This window comes from Heliconius melpomene, chromosome 6 (genome assembly GCF_056956725.1).
Source record: "Heliconius melpomene rosina isolate 202511_hmr_F chromosome 6, ASM5695672v1, whole genome shotgun sequence".
NCBI lineage: Eukaryota > Metazoa > Arthropoda > Insecta > Lepidoptera > Nymphalidae > Heliconius > Heliconius melpomene.
Window position 1 is genome coordinate 6,819,437 of NC_140394.1, and position 16,174 is coordinate 6,835,610.

Below are 16,174 nucleotides of genomic sequence, written 5' to 3' on the forward strand. Positions count from 1 at the left end.
CCTAAGTGAATAAGACAATAGTCCATAAAAATATATAAGAACATAATAATCATAAGTACTTACCAAAACTAATATCTTCTGGACACTTGTAAATGCTTATATTGTGACAAAACTCTCGTTTAACGTTCTCAGATTTTTCGATATTATTTTTAGGAAAATCTTTGGTTTTTGTTGTTGTTGGTACATTATGTTCATTCGGAGAGTTTGATTTCAGAGTGCTTGTGTTGAATTTTGTCGCTTTATCTTCATCATAATTTAACCCTCCGTTTTGATGATTTCGATTTTCACTAGATCCATTTAATGTTATTTTCCTTATTGTCTTAATTTCCTCGACCTCACTAATTTTCTTCTCAGATATCGTAGAATGCTTAATAACTTCATCATTTAATCGAAAATCACCGTCGCTCTTAGAATAATTTAGTGTCGATCCATTTATAGGCTTGCTATTAATCTTTTCATCAGAACATGTCAAATTATGTCTAATATCGTTATTTTTTAAATCAAATGGGTTAATATTATCTTTAATATCATTATTTTTTCTAGATTCCGATAACACTTGACTATCAGAAAAGGAACTATATTTGTCACTCGATGAACACTTTTTTGGAGTATCATAAGAATTTACTTGCGATTCGTAACTAATATTGTGTACACTGCTCGGACCAGAGTCGAATTTCTTCGAAAAGAATGAGGATAATTTAAGTTCATGTTCATTTTTAAATGGATCTGTTAATTTTGTAGATCTATGTGTTGAAGTATTCGAAGGCTTGCCGTTTGGTATGGGAAGTTTTGAAGTGCTGGTATAATTTGGCAGTGTTGAGTAGAAAGGATTAGTTGGGTGAAATTTGAGCTCAGGAGATACGGACTTTATAAGCGGAGTCGAATTGAGCGGGGAGTTTAGAGATCGTATCGGCGATGAAAGTTTATTGTTGGAAGTCGCTGGCCGTATTGTGGCGTATACTGGAGCTTGAGGCGTTGCTCTTCCACTGTTTATTTCAGATATTAGTTGCGAGGGTCCTGAAATAGAATTAAATGTATTAGATCACAATTTATAAAATCAATAAAATAAATTAGCTTCACATTGTAGGCAGAGGGAACCTAGTGTTAAGATACTCCGTACCTCACTTTCCACCAAATTCTGGAAGCATTGCGTGTTGAGTGGATTCGCCTCGACACCAAAGCGAAGAAATGGATATATATATTTTAATTAATATATAATTTCCTGGATATCTAACCCACAACTAGTCGCGTTTACAACGACTGGCCTAATTTATAAAAGAAGAATAAAAATAGTTATACACATCTCGGGGATTTTTTAATAATAAACTTATTTAGCCTCTCTGTTAATTTATAGTAAATGATGAACTAAAAAAATGTACCAAACATAAGTTTTTTTTAGAAAAAAAATCTAGGTACAGTCTAAATCAAACAAGCTTCAAATAAACCGAAATAAAATGAATTTAGTTTGATATCATTCAAAAACTAGATCAAATATTATTCGGTGCTCCAAGCCTTTTCGCATTCAATGCCTCTGACGATTAATTTAATCGTATTCGAGAATATAAGTGCATCAATTAATTTAACAAGCTATTGTTTGAATAATTGTACACTCATTACTGGAATTGTTTAATATAAAACCGTTTTATAAAAATATATTATAATATGAATAAATTTTATAAATATCTATTTCATATAAAGTGAATATGAGGCCGTCATAGCGCAGTGATAAATGCGTGGGACTGTACACGCGATGGTCGTGTGTTCGATTCTCGGGCGAATGAAATATTTAATATTTTCAGTTCCTCGCTCTGGAAACAAGGCAAAGTGCGGCGTTAAGTTGCGCCACAATGTGCCCATTCTCTCCAGAGCTGGGCGGAAAGTGGCGAACGTAACTTAGGTTCACACTAGGTTCCCTCTGCCTACCCGGTATATAAAAAAATCAATATAAATTTAAAATTTTATACTAGACTAGACTTTTACAGTATATGGGTTATATTCTCATGTAAAATTAGATTCCTTCACTGGATATTAAATTTCCTTCCCGTACATCATGCGTTTCCGGAACGCACAGTATGCATCTGATTACATTAAGCCGGCGACGGTGGAGGCGGAAAAAATCTCATTATAAGTCTCATTTATCTACTACGCCTGTTCTAATATATTCATATATTAAATATACAAATAATATTATATAATAAGGTGCTTTTGTCCATCACATATATATATATACACATTTAGCACAAAATAAAGAATTTTAAATACGAAGCATAATGTTTTTATACAGATATTTTTTATTAAATCTCTTTTAATCGTTTAAAATAAGTTTACATTATTGAAAATTAGAAAACTATCTCGATATTATACATTTGTTTAAATAACATTTAAATCTAATTCGCTATTAAATACCTTAAATCTTTTCAAAATGAAGATTATCTTAATGCATTTTAGTGACACCGACTAATACCATTGCAAGTGGCAGCTTTCTAGAGAAAAGAGTTTTACCCAGAAGTCCTCTTTGTGCATCTGGCGGCTACTTTAATGAAAGTTGATAAAAGAAAAAGCAGAGGCAGTAAAGCTTAATTATAACAATTAAGCTTTTCAACAGCTTCTGCTCGTGTATAATATGTTAGGATAAAATTTTAAGTAAGCAGTAATAAAAATTATATAAAATATTATTTAGGCTATCAGAAATAGTCAAAGCACATAGTAAAATAGTATTAGAATTCCACGCTCCATCCCTCACTGTCCTCTTGGCGATTCCAAGGAGCGTAGGTTTAAATCTCGCTACGTTCAATTTTTTATACGTATTCCAAAAAAAGATTTTTCCTTCTTTAGTATGGAATAACACAAAAAAATATAAGCTTGACTTTTCTTTGCTAAAATTATATTAAACATACAAAAGAAACTACTGTACTGGAATTGTCGTCTGATAATGTAAATGCTCTAACAAATTGCAATTTAGAAAATTACCGCCGTTGAAAGTTTGTAGAACTTTAAATAGTAACTAAAACTGCACGCCATTATGCTTTATCGCAAATCTACTCTGAATAACCCTACTAAATGCACTTTAAAGACGACGTCAATTAATATTGCTGCAAATTGCAGTTTCTGTAGGATAACGTTTAATACCTTCATCCTCTTTGTGCCGGCAAAGAGTCTAATCAGGCTAGTTTATACAACTTGATAATATTTTATATTTATAGAATATGCTATTTTATCTGTGGTGGTAAGTTTAATATTATTATTTATTAATATTTTTCTATGTACAGTTCCATTTAGAATTAAATCGATTTCATCAGTTACTAATGTCCTTTGTGTTTTGATAGACTAATTTGAATAATATACATGATTGCCATTGCCATGTAACTTACCATTTAGCATAAGTTATAATCGTGTAAATTCATCATAGTACTAGTAGAAGTAGTTTTATTGCTAGAAGTTTTATAGCCTACTAGGGGGTTCTACTTGGAGGAATTAGGTACTACCTTGCTAGTAAAAAGTAAAATAAAATATTTTCAGAGCAACGAAGAACATTCCTTTAACACTTACAGTGTTTCCTCCTACATAATATGTATTAAAATTGTAATAACTCACACAAAACCCACTTGTATTGTATAATATAATTTCATACAATTTTAATTATTTATTAACATAAAAATATGGCCAAGCTAACTGCATTTAAAGGTATTTTTGAAAAATAATATTAGATACACAAAAATATGCTGAAACAGATTTATTTTAGAAATAGGCTCACCCATGTCAATTAAACTTTTCAGTTAATATTTCTATAAATATTTTATTATGTGCAAAAAGAATATAATATATGATTACTAACGTAGTGCGTCTCTTGAATCCATAGTAGGTATGTATTTATACATGAACTACTTAATAGGTCAGTCGCCCTTGCGGTTGGGGCGAGTATTTCAATGGGGTTAAAAACTAATTACTTTTTGGACAAAATAATTAGGAGTGATGTTTTAATTTAATAAACATATTCTAGAGAAGTCAGTCGTGGTCTCTAATGAGGACAGTCGGTGTGCAGGGACTGTAAACACTGTCTAGTGGTTGTGGGTTCGATTCCCCGCTCGAGGAAATTAAATATTTATTTTAATTTATTCGGCGAATTCGGCGGAAAATGGGCAACGGTCTTAACTTAACATTAGGTTCCCTCTGCCTACCCTGCTTCGTGCGGGATACAGCACTTGCACTTCTTAATAACAACATTAACTTTATTATTCCATTATATTTATATACAGAAATAATTTAGGCTTTTAGTCAAAATTCCACTTTTATGCCTCAGCTATGTTTTAGTATAAATTACTTATTTAAACAAGGCGTGCGTTTGAATATTCCGTGCATATTAAACAATGAATTGAGCTTTATTTTTTGTTCCACCACGAGATTACTAAATTCCATTTGTTTTTTCTTTTTTTATTCTTTATAGAATATTTTTAAGTTTGCATTTCTTATCATTAGGTTTAGTTTTCATATTTAAGGTCTCTTCCTAAGCCATTAAATATAATTATAGTGACATAACTGTGCTTTCTTCTATGACCTAGTAGGTATCTAGTAAGCATATGCCAGGCTAAGAAAGAACTTGCAATAATATTGCGTCGAGTAGATTTGAACCTGATACCACTACATTCTTACTATAAACAACGGTTGTTTTCCGTCTTAAAAAGTAGCTATAAGCTAACTTTAAACTTACTTTTCAGCTCCGTTGTTTTTCCAATAGATCGTCTTCGCGGTGACATCTCCCTGTCTCTGGCGACAAGAAAACTTAGATTAGATTTTTTTAGATTTTTTTAAAGTTTATTTCATACATTGTATAAATTATAAATATTGCTATATATAATCTTTGCAAGCGTGATGACATCCAATTTAGGAATTTTGTTTTTTTTTTATTTTATATATTGATAAAAAATTACAAGAAAACTGAGCGACCAACAAACAGTTTAAATTACTCATATTTCCTTTAATTTTAAATAGAAAACAGTTAGTTTTGAAGTAAACGTAATAAAGTAAATATACTACTGCAATCGCAGAATGGTAATCGAGTCCCCTGCCCCCGATAGCCACATGCAACTGAGCTTCATTAAGGCTTTGGCTTCCACCATTTCCCATTTACAAAACAGTTCCAGAGTTCAAATATCGTGTGGAGCGCACCATAGATAACTAGATTAACGAATCTCCGGTACAGTCACTCACAAAATGGCGACTTCAAAGCAACACGGAGTAATATTCAGTAAAATTTAAAAATCCTTTATACGGCGATACTTTGAAGTCCACGTCACTTTGCATCTCTCTGTCTCACTGTCAGTTTTGTACTTGACTGTACTATTATGTAAATCTGGAGCTCAATTGTTTGCATTTGTATAACTTGGTTTAATGCCAGCTTGTCGACGTATAACAAGTGTTTTTGGAAAAATCTATCTTTTATATTAAATAATAGTTGTTTTATTATATTTTCGGGAAAAAGTATTGACATAACAATATAATACTCTAAAAGCTAAGATAATACTTATAAATAAATCAAAATAATAATAATATAATTGTTTCTGAGCATGGATAATTGACAAAAAAGAATTTAGGACAAATCGGACAAGTTTCTCCCTAAACCAGAACAAAACTAAAACACTTACTCGTTTAACCCTAACCGTAACACGGGTCCGGCAGATCGTAACATCGCATGTGCATCTGAGTTGCTCATGTCCTTGGTCGCCTTGCCATTGATTGAAGTTATGACGTCGCCTTCACGGATCCCGCTTAGCGACGCCTTCCTCCCCGGATTTACCTGAAAAAGTCGACGTTTATATAAGTGTTTAACGTGTTCAAAAAAACTAAAATAAAAAAATATAAAGGAAAAGGTAAGGAACGTTTATTCAGATTCACGCTGTATCCCGCATGCAGTAGGTTAGACAGAGGGAACATAGTGTTAAGACACTCCGTTCTTCACTTTCCGCAGAATTCTAGAGGCATTGCGTGTTGAGTGGCGGATCTCATCGCCACTTTGCCTCTACACAAGAGCGAAGGAAATGGAAATATCGATCGAATCGAACTCACAACCCGTCACGTTTATAGTCACACTTTGTGTTCGGCTGACAATAGGAAATGTAGTATCTTAATATTAGGTTCCTTCTGCTTACCCTGCTGTGTGCATAATATATTTATTAAGCGTGATAAGAAAAATATTTACACAATAAAATTATAATAGATAACATGAAATGAAAATCAGGAAACAACAGAATAATTAAAACCATTATCAAAGGCAATAACTTTAACCGATAATGCAATCCACAGCAAATGCGACCTATAAAAATAATATCACTGTACGGATGCAAACGAACCATAATGATTGCAGTTCTACCACTCACTTGTTATGTTATACATTAAAACGCACTATATTATATTAAAATTGTATAAAACAATTTTATACAGTTATACAAAATGGTTTCATCTAATCTACAAAGGCAGACATAATTCTTTAATGTTTTAAAGTGTTTCTCTCAGGATTATAAAATAAATATTGAAATACCGTTGGAATTCTTGCTATGTTGGAAATTTTATAGAAAATTTCTAAGGAAACTTTATTCTTGGTTAATCTATTTTTCATCTTGGATATAAATGGACCTTTACAGCTAAGCATTAGATATTCTAGATAAATAACCTAATGTATTGAAATTTTCAAATTTAAATAATTTACATAAGTTTCATTTATAATTTCAATATAAAACACAACGAGAATATGAAAAACTCATCAGGTCGTAGCGCGTATAATGGGGCACTTAAACAATTGCAGCATGAAATTTCAGTAGTTACAAACCGCGTTAGGTTCGCGCCGCCTCGCCGCCGGTGAACAAAACTTTAGCATGTTTCCTTCCGGAGTGCACTCAACGGATCCTTACTCGCACTCGGGCATTAATATTCACGCACACACTATTTAATCGTAGTCATTACATACTATTTACAACTCTATACTAAAGCTATATGCAACTACATCACAAAAAACATAAAAAAATACTATATAAAAGAAAAAATTACTCAATTATGTCAGAGTATAAATGACTACTTTAGTCCAGTCGCTCCTAGAAAGTCAAAGTAGATACTAAAGCTTAGAAGGCACGCGACCGTAGAGCCAATTTCATCGAAACATTATATGGGCATTATTCGAATATGCATGCGCCGTGAGGCCGTAGCTATTGTTGTATCGGGGATAGACACCCGTTTCGAATATTAATCTGTACAAGGCGCACTCACGAGCTGATACCACCACGTCTACGTGCAGAACCTCAATGAATTTTTAAAAGGCCGATGAACTTGCATTGTATGGAAATAATTTAAAATATACGTAAAATACAATTTTCATAAGAGCGTGTAATCGCGACGCGTTTATGCTGGCGTGTCTTGGGTGTTCATTGTAGATTGCAGTGATGGGCGTGTTCAGTTGTACACCCCTAACGCCTGAGGTGTTTAATTCATTTTAAAATTGCTGCGGTCTCTCATATAATTTTATTCTTGCCGCGTAGTTTTTTGTGTATATAATTTATATAATTTACAAATAATAAAAAATATTGTTAAATTATAATTATAGAATGACCTGTTAAATATTTTGTTTCTCTCAGCTGTTAAATGAAAATACCTCACTCTCAGTCGATAAGTAAACAGTAATCGGCTAGCGCATCACCTGCCCCTTGACCTGTACGAGCAATAGTTTGAAAACATTGGACATAGAGGAAATAATTTGAAAAAAAACCTAAATTACGGCTCCCATTGTTTTATTTCAACGTTTCACTTGGCAGGTGTGCTTTAGTTTATAAATGTACCTCTTGGTAATTAACAAAAGATTTTTTATAGTCGTACAATAGAGAAATTGCTTTATTATGAAAAAAAATAAAGTTTAATGGAATCAATACATTTATGACGTCGTATTTCATATAATTCCTTCTTCTGAGTTCTCATTCATAGTGATTTCCTGAAGTATGCACACATTTGTAGGGGATTCTTCTGTCCATGATATTCCGAGCATCTTTCTCCAGTACCACATGTTCACTGCATTAATCTTTTTCTTTTCCGTTTCTTGTTTTCCCCATTTTCATTTGCGAAAAAGGGGAAAACAAGAGTTCGAATCAGTAGAATTTAGATATAATTACAGCATAAGTATAATAGTAATGTTCTATGAAAAGGCTTGTAGAGCGTACAATATTTAAATCTTTAATTATTACAGATATTGATACAATATGTTAATAAAGCCATCTCATTAAACAAGCTCGTTATACACACCCTGAAATTATATTGAATTTTAACAACTAAATATAATTAAGGAATAACTAACAACTTGTTTGGTACGCTGGTCCGTTACGTATTTAAATGATATAAATAAATATTTATTTGTTGTTCAAACAAAATATATCCATGCATGAAGTTACAAAACCTTATCGTATAACTTTTGAGGAAGTTCTTACACTGGCACTTAGTTTAATTAAAAGTACAACTCCCACAATCTGTTGTAATCAACCTCGAAGTTGGTACTGGCTTTTATAGAAATGTGCAATATAAGAATTTATGGACAAAGTTACAATAACGCAAGCTGTTACTGCGGTACTAACAACAAATATTTAGTCTTAAAGATTATCTATTTGGATATAAGTTAAGTTAAATAAGGTAAGATATAAGGTAAGTTCTTTTATTTCTTTTACTTACATTCTTTCACTATCTTTTATTACTTTATTCATGTCTTGTTATTTTCGAATTAATCGCCATCAGTTAAAGTACTTAGATGGTGACATAAAGTTTTTTTACTTTACTATTTTTTATTTCACTTCATATTGGCAGTCGGACTCATCCACCAAAAGTTCCGTACCAATTTTTGGACTATAGGTCAAACATCAAATATTTATAAGAGAAAATCCCAAAAAGAGTTAGTAATTTAATTTCCAGAACGAGTTAATTTACGTTCCTTCTGTTCACTTTGCAAGTTATAACAGATATACGAAAAACCTATACGAAAAATATTTTAAAGTAATAGTATTTTATTTATATTTAAAATATCTATTAAATATAAACTCTTACATTTCTATAATTATTTATTATACATTTAAATAATAATAAAATTATTACTTATATCCCAATCAATTATAGATTTGATAAAAAGAACATAAATTGATAAAATATGTCGTGACTACGAGGTACTGGAGGACCATTATAGCATGAACCCCAATCCTGCAGAACAGGAATAACAAATAAGGGGTAAACTGCTGTTTCAACGCGGTTCTCCCGTGGTTGGCCAGTTGAAATTCGATCTTGGAATTTGAGGCACGTACACTTGACTCCATGTGCACGTGTTTTGCTTACGCGATCTACTATCTGCCTCTTTGAGTACTGAACCCAATTTATCCTATTTATATCTCACACTACTGTTATCGCTGTTATTAGGTTTTGGTATGATTTTTTTTCCAATTTCACGCTCTATCCCGCATTTAGTGGTGTAGGCAGAGGGAACATAGTGTTAAGACACTCTGTTACTCACTTTAAATCCGAATTGTCACAAACGAACGCAACTATAATATATAACTACGTAACTAATAACTTCAATGTTTCTATTAACAATTGATTTATTTTAAAAAAAAAACAATTATAAAATTCCATTGAAATTAATAACTGATGTAAAGTATTTATTTTAAATTGGGAAACAAACAGCTTTTTACAATACTTTTTAGCATAATTATATTACATTTGCCAATAAAGTTTTCACTTTTACATAAAACATGGAGTGAATAAAAGAAATTAACTTTTTACATACGTTGCTAACTAACAATTAAAATTGAATTTAATGGTCTTAAAAGAAAAAGAAATAAGTAAAGTAAATAAACAAAATTTTTACAAAGGAAAAGGTTAAGATTTACCATCAGTTAAATTTTTTCAATAATTTTACGTGAAAATTGTTTCAAATTGTTATGAAAAAGTCTATATCGCTAAAGTAATTATTGTATGCCCTACAGGATCTTAGTACAAAACAATTATTGGCATAATTAGTTCTTCGAGCAGAAATGTAAAAGGTGTCTCTAGATCTGGCACTAAAAGTTGGACAGTTTATGTGAATATTACTTAGCAGTTAACTTAATTAGAATCTATAAGGTTGTGTAACAATTTATACAAAAAAAATTGATCTCTATATCCTCTTCGTTTTTTTAATGATAGTAATAAATATCATATAGCAAATCTAGTCATATGCTATAATAACTTATTTTAATATATTTTGTTTCACTTTTTTATCAATAAATAAATAATAGAAACGAGAACGCTCATAAATATACGACTGAGTAGAGATTTATACCTAGATTTATTTTAATTATTTATAAACATTACCTTACTAGTGTATTTGTTTTTTGTCGCATTCTAATAGCTTTTCAGTAAAAGCGCATAAACCGGCTAGATCTGAGTGGTGTGGCAGAGCACCTGTGGATATCTAGGTCGTCGTCATAAAGCTTATGCCAGAGTCACCTATCACGTGGAATATTGATTTTTATGGATTGTAACTTTAAAATTTAAGATGCAACCGATATAAGTTTAAATTTAACTTGCATTATATTGTATTTACAAAAAAAACTAGGCAAGTACGAGTCTGACTCGTGAACCGAGGATTTCGTACACTTTAAATGAAACCACATTGTTAACTACTCTATAAAAACCTAAAACAATTAAACGAAAATCTCAAAAATGAAAAACCCTATATGCTATTTCCGTAAATGGCTTTCCGTAAATTCGCTGACACTTCCGCTCTGTATATATTTTTTTCATAAGTTAAACTAATTTAATTATTTTTAAGGCACTATATAAGAATACCCTACGGTTTCTAAGTGACACAGGTTCAAATACCGCTACATTCAAAATTTTGTTTTCTAAAAAAAAATTGAAATACCTACACATAGCCAAATAGGTATTTAATGTATACGACAAAATACAAACTAAATTCCATTACAGTAAATTAACAAAATCGATGAATGTGACAAATTTAATTTAATTAATTGCAAACTAGCAAATGCAATATATATCCACGTCTGGTAAAGCGAATGTGAAATTCATAATGATTTTCTAAATGAGGCGCACACGAGAGCCCAGTAGGCATATTTATACATCAGCAAATTATTAACAGTCGTCACACTTTATAATGATCGCATATTTAGGTAGGATGCATATCTAAATGTACATTATGCATGCATGCATATTATATACTAAAACAAAAACGAAAAATTATAAAAATATAAAAAAAACTGTTTTTACTATAAATTGTACAATTTAATAAAATTGGTTTTCGCTCTGGTACCAAGGCAAAAGCGCGGCGTTAAGTTCCGCCACTAAGCACGCAATGTCTCGATAATTGAGCGGAAAACGGGTAACGGAAAGACTAGGTTCCATTTCCCTACTCTGCAAGACGGAATACAGCGTGAAGGTGATACAAAAATTAGGAATTAATAAACAAAATAAAAATATATTAGTATACATTTTTATAAATGTAAATAACATAGAAAGTAAAAAATTATACTTTGAAATACTTGTATTGAATACAAATGAAAACTAAACGACAAACATTCGTATATCCATCGCCACAACGCAACGTTTTGATTCCGCCAAGGGGAAACGCTGAAAGCCTACGATAACACAGTCCTACCAACGCCAGAAGCGAGGATGTGGAAATAGCGCAGGCTTTACACCCTTCAAGTGCTCTAGGAATAAAGACGTACTTGAAAATTCTATCTCTGAATAAAACTTAAGATGAAGTGAGCAACGCATTTGGAACTGAAGGTTCAAGCGGCGTAACGAAATGAAAAAGTTTTTGCCATAAATGTGCATTTCATTAAAATGGTTAGAGGTTAAAATAAAAGTATACTTAAGTTTCTCTTAGATAACTTAGATACTTGCCCTATTTCTGTATATCGCTTTCAAGATAAAAACATAAATAAATGTTTATTTTATTAATATAATAATATACAATTCCCGTTAATTTATCTTATTAGTCAAAACAATCAATGGTTCATATTGTAGAGGTATTCTTTTTAGTTTTAATACCAATAAGTTGGCAAAGGCTTTCGACTAATGAGAGAAGTTGGCGCTTAACAGCAGGCTTACAGGCTGCTCCAGTTATTGTACAGCTAAAGAAAAGTTGTGTTCCAATTTTTTGTAATGCTCTACAGAACTATACATTGGATACAATGCAAATATATATTTACTATCAAATACATATAATGTTGGGGGGAGTTGTGAATCAGGGACACAAGCGTGTGTGCTGTAAACATGATAGTTTGTGGGTTCGATTTCTGATTTGAGAAATTAAATATTTTATATTTTCATTTTCTTTGCTTTTGGTATCGAGGCAAATCGCGGCGTTGAGTTCTGCTACTCACTGTCTTAACACTAGTTTCCATCTGCCTTCTCTGCTGAGTGTGGAATACATAGTAAAGCTAAAAAATATATATAAAATTGATCATTACAATAAATTTTTATAGTATTTCAGCATAATGCTTAAGCATATTCGCGATGTTAGTAAAGTACACAAGAACAAAAAGGATGTTATAGCCAAATATTTGGTAAATACGGGTGCGAACACTCGTTAGTGAGATTGATTGTTGTTTGTTAAGGAACACGCACACACCTTACTCACGTCGAGCGTCCGCTGGGGCGTGTCGCTGATGCTCTGTCGAAGGAAAAGTAAGATATACTGTAGATACTCGTATATTGAATTCTCGAGAATTATTCACATTGTTAAAATAGAATCGATTTTATTTTGTAATATGTTGACCTTGCGTACGGACTGTGTTATTGAATTAGCTTACACAATCTATGTATATATTATTAACGTTTTTAGGCTATGCTTAATAATTTAATTCAATTTTTTTTTGGAGCTATCATAATATAAATATAGATTACTAGAATTATTTTTTATATCACATGTATGTCTATTAATAAATAAATGACTTGCACTAAACAAATATAAAAATCATTTTGCTCTGTTTGTTTGAGAGATTTTAATTTCGTGTACAGTAATAATTTTTATACAAAACTAGATTGTATTCATTATTTAATCAACATAAATTAAAAAAAAGAGTAGAATGAAATTATTGGGATTTAGCAGCTTAGGTTATCATTACGATACGAATAAGTATATGATTTTCAAATTCATATAGAGTTTGAAAAATAAGTCGATACAAATGTATCAAAAACAAATATTTAGACATCTAAATACACAAACTAGCACGTTAAATCTTAAAAATAAATGTAGAAAAAAATGTGAAAAAAAACTTTATACATATAAGTTTAGAATATCGATAAGATCCTGATATATTGCATTATGCTCCGCATAAATCTCAAGAGTAGCAGCATAAATCGTTTTCTTTTTAGCTTACAACTAAGCTACAGCTTGAAATTATAGTCGACGACAGTTTGTGTCGCGCTAAAGAAAATATACATTAATAAATTCCAGAAGGTATAAATATTTATGGATACACCAAATTCATGTTCAACGGAACATTATAAAAATGAAAAATAATTACTCTGCCATTCACCAGAGAGCTTTTTCGTGATTTGAAACCCAAAATATTGTGTACATTATCACTACCGTGTAATAATAGCAATCTTTTATAATAGGAAATAACGTTTTACTTGAGTTTTACTTAGGTTACGTATTTATATGTTTATAGAGAGGTAAGTGTAGATGATTTAGTAAAAAAACTGCTATTCTTACGTCCAAATACATTTCAATTCAGTCGCGTTAGTCAATGTTGTAATATGTAATGCCATAATCGTATATAGTGGATAGTGGGGAACGGTGACTAAATACTAGGTTCCCTCTGTCTACCCTGCTATATATGGGATTCAGCGTGAAGCTAGAATTAAAAATAAACATTTTTTCGGGAAATATTTTGATGGATAGGCACGATGTGATATAGGAAACTTCGTAATAGCAAATAATTAAGCTAATAAAATGATCAAATTCTTTTTGATAAACCTAGCTAATACTGGTAAGAGAGGTGCTCCAGTTGACCTTCGATAACACAGTATCAAAAATATTAGAGCAAGATGACATAAAAAGCATGAGGTTGATGAAAGTCGACGAGGCGAAAGAGGTATGCAGAGACCGTAGCGTTTGACGCCATTTCTCTCTGGTTTCCCCCCTAGGGAAAAATTCATATCCCCTGGGAAATATTCCTTGAAAATGTCATATCAAATCTTTTAAACTAAGTTAGTAACTGCAACATTCGAAACAATATGGATTCAATTCCTGTCTCTACCAACATGTGCATGAGAAATTAACCTATATATCACTATACTGGTGCTCTCATATAATGCAGTAGAATGTGTAATAAACTTTCAAAAGCGTGTGCTAGGCAAGAGATTAACACATTTGTCTATGGATGAAACTATATTTCCTCCGTGTCAACATGTTATTTACGGCCTATCAATTGTATAGAGCAGTAGAGGTCGAGTGAAGCATCCACGAAAATAGACCAACGCAATGGATTATTCACTGTTGTACTGAAATAGAGTAATGGAACTGATTTAGTGGAGCATGTTATGAAAATTGTTGTTTTATAAACAATGCACCTAAGAAATGTTTAAAATATATCTTTTTTAAAATATACAAAGAAAAACTGACTGATTTATTAAAATATAGCTTAAATATTTGTGAGATGAAGCTTAATTTATTAAAGATACGGTTAAAATTATTAGTAATTTATGCTTCCAAGGCTTGAAAAATAAGAAGTTGAAATTTGTTTTAAGATTATATAATATTTAAAATATTCAACACATAATTCTGTTTGTGTAATAGATATTATTTACACAAAATTTGACAAGGTCAAACGTAAATGTAGTATAAAATTTAGCAATAATTTTGCTATGCAAGAGGCGTTTCGACCACGTGACTGTCATTCTAATATTCGTACACGTAATGACCCATCCAGCAAAAACAGAATAATACTAAAACGATTACAGCGAATAAAAAATCTCCCGCAATATTCCGAGGGCATCAAAGGAAGAATTTTAATAGCGTAATTTGAGACTAAGCATTTGTTTAAAAGTGCCTACTTTAGGGTGCCCGAGTTGATTGTTTTTATCGAGTTTCTCCGAATTAATCGCAAAGTTTCCCTTATTCTCTTAATTTAACCCTCGAAAAAAAAACGTTTATGAAAATAATTATTTAATGTTCGATAATAGTGATTCTATTAAATGTTTATCTGCTTTTTAACATGGTACATTAATTATTGATGGATTTTTAAGATTGTTACTTTATTTTATAAAAAAATATCAACTTTTTTGATAAAAAATAGGTAAAAAATGTTAAATTGATTATTTCTTTTACAAATAGACAACATATCTGCCTATAACACAAAATAGTAGTCTTAATGACACAAAGTTTTTCATTTTGTATAGTTTTTACAATTACACTACAATAAAACAGACTGGCTCTTTCAATACCGCATTGTTATGAGAGAACCAAATGGCACACTCTTTCCAAAACGATAAATTCGTAGATTATTTTTAAGGCTTTTTCATGAAATTACTTAACTTTAATAAATAAATAATAATTCTAGACTGACTTGTCAGTTTGGAGTTCGATTCCCACTTGGTGTAATGAATTATTATTTATTAATATTTTCATTTCTTTGCTCTGGTATGAAGGCGAAAAGCTCAGCGTTGAGTTTCGCAACTTAACACGCAAATCTCCGAAAGTAGGGAACGGAATATCCTAGTGTTAGGATATTCCTCCCTCTATCTACCCTACAATATGCGGGATATAGCGTGAAACTAAAAATAAAAGCAGAGAAAAAGCAACATAAAAAGAAAACCTTAAAATATGCAATAGCTCACTCTCGATATCCTCAACGGTTGGTTCTGATCAGCCCCGCCGTGCATGCGGAAGCCCCACGGCGCGCCGCCATTCAATTCCACTTCCCGAGCAGACATTTCCACTATCACTCCATTACTTCGACAGATATTAACTTTGAGACACTTCAACAAAACGCGCCGATGTTCTTAAAAGTTCTCTTCATTATTGTAATTTGAGGTAGAGTTTGGAAGCCCGAATTAACTTTTCACATTATCCTTGGAAGTAGTATATTGCGCTCCGTAGTTATCTGTAAGAAAGAAAATATTTGAGATAAAATACATATTGTAGATG

The 16,174-nt window shown here is 31.5% G+C and overlaps 1 protein-coding gene across 1 annotated transcript in view; it reads right to left on the reverse strand.

Moving 5' to 3' along the window:
- LOC146538258 (uncharacterized) overlaps positions 1-15,960 on the reverse strand; it is a 28,944-nt gene extending 12,984 nt beyond the window's left edge. Inside the window, exons 1-5 of the mRNA XM_085187029.1 lie at positions 15,865-15,960; positions 5,643-5,794; positions 4,709-4,764; positions 626-1,017; positions 64-346 (exon numbers count right to left, since the gene is read on the reverse strand). Coding sequence (XP_085043155.1) covers positions 64-346; positions 626-1,017; positions 4,709-4,764; positions 5,643-5,794; positions 15,865-15,960 — 979 coding nt within the window. The remainder of the gene's footprint in view (positions 1-63; positions 347-625; positions 1,018-4,708; positions 4,765-5,642; positions 5,795-15,864) is intronic.
- Between the last annotated feature and the right edge of the window lie 214 nt (positions 15,961-16,174).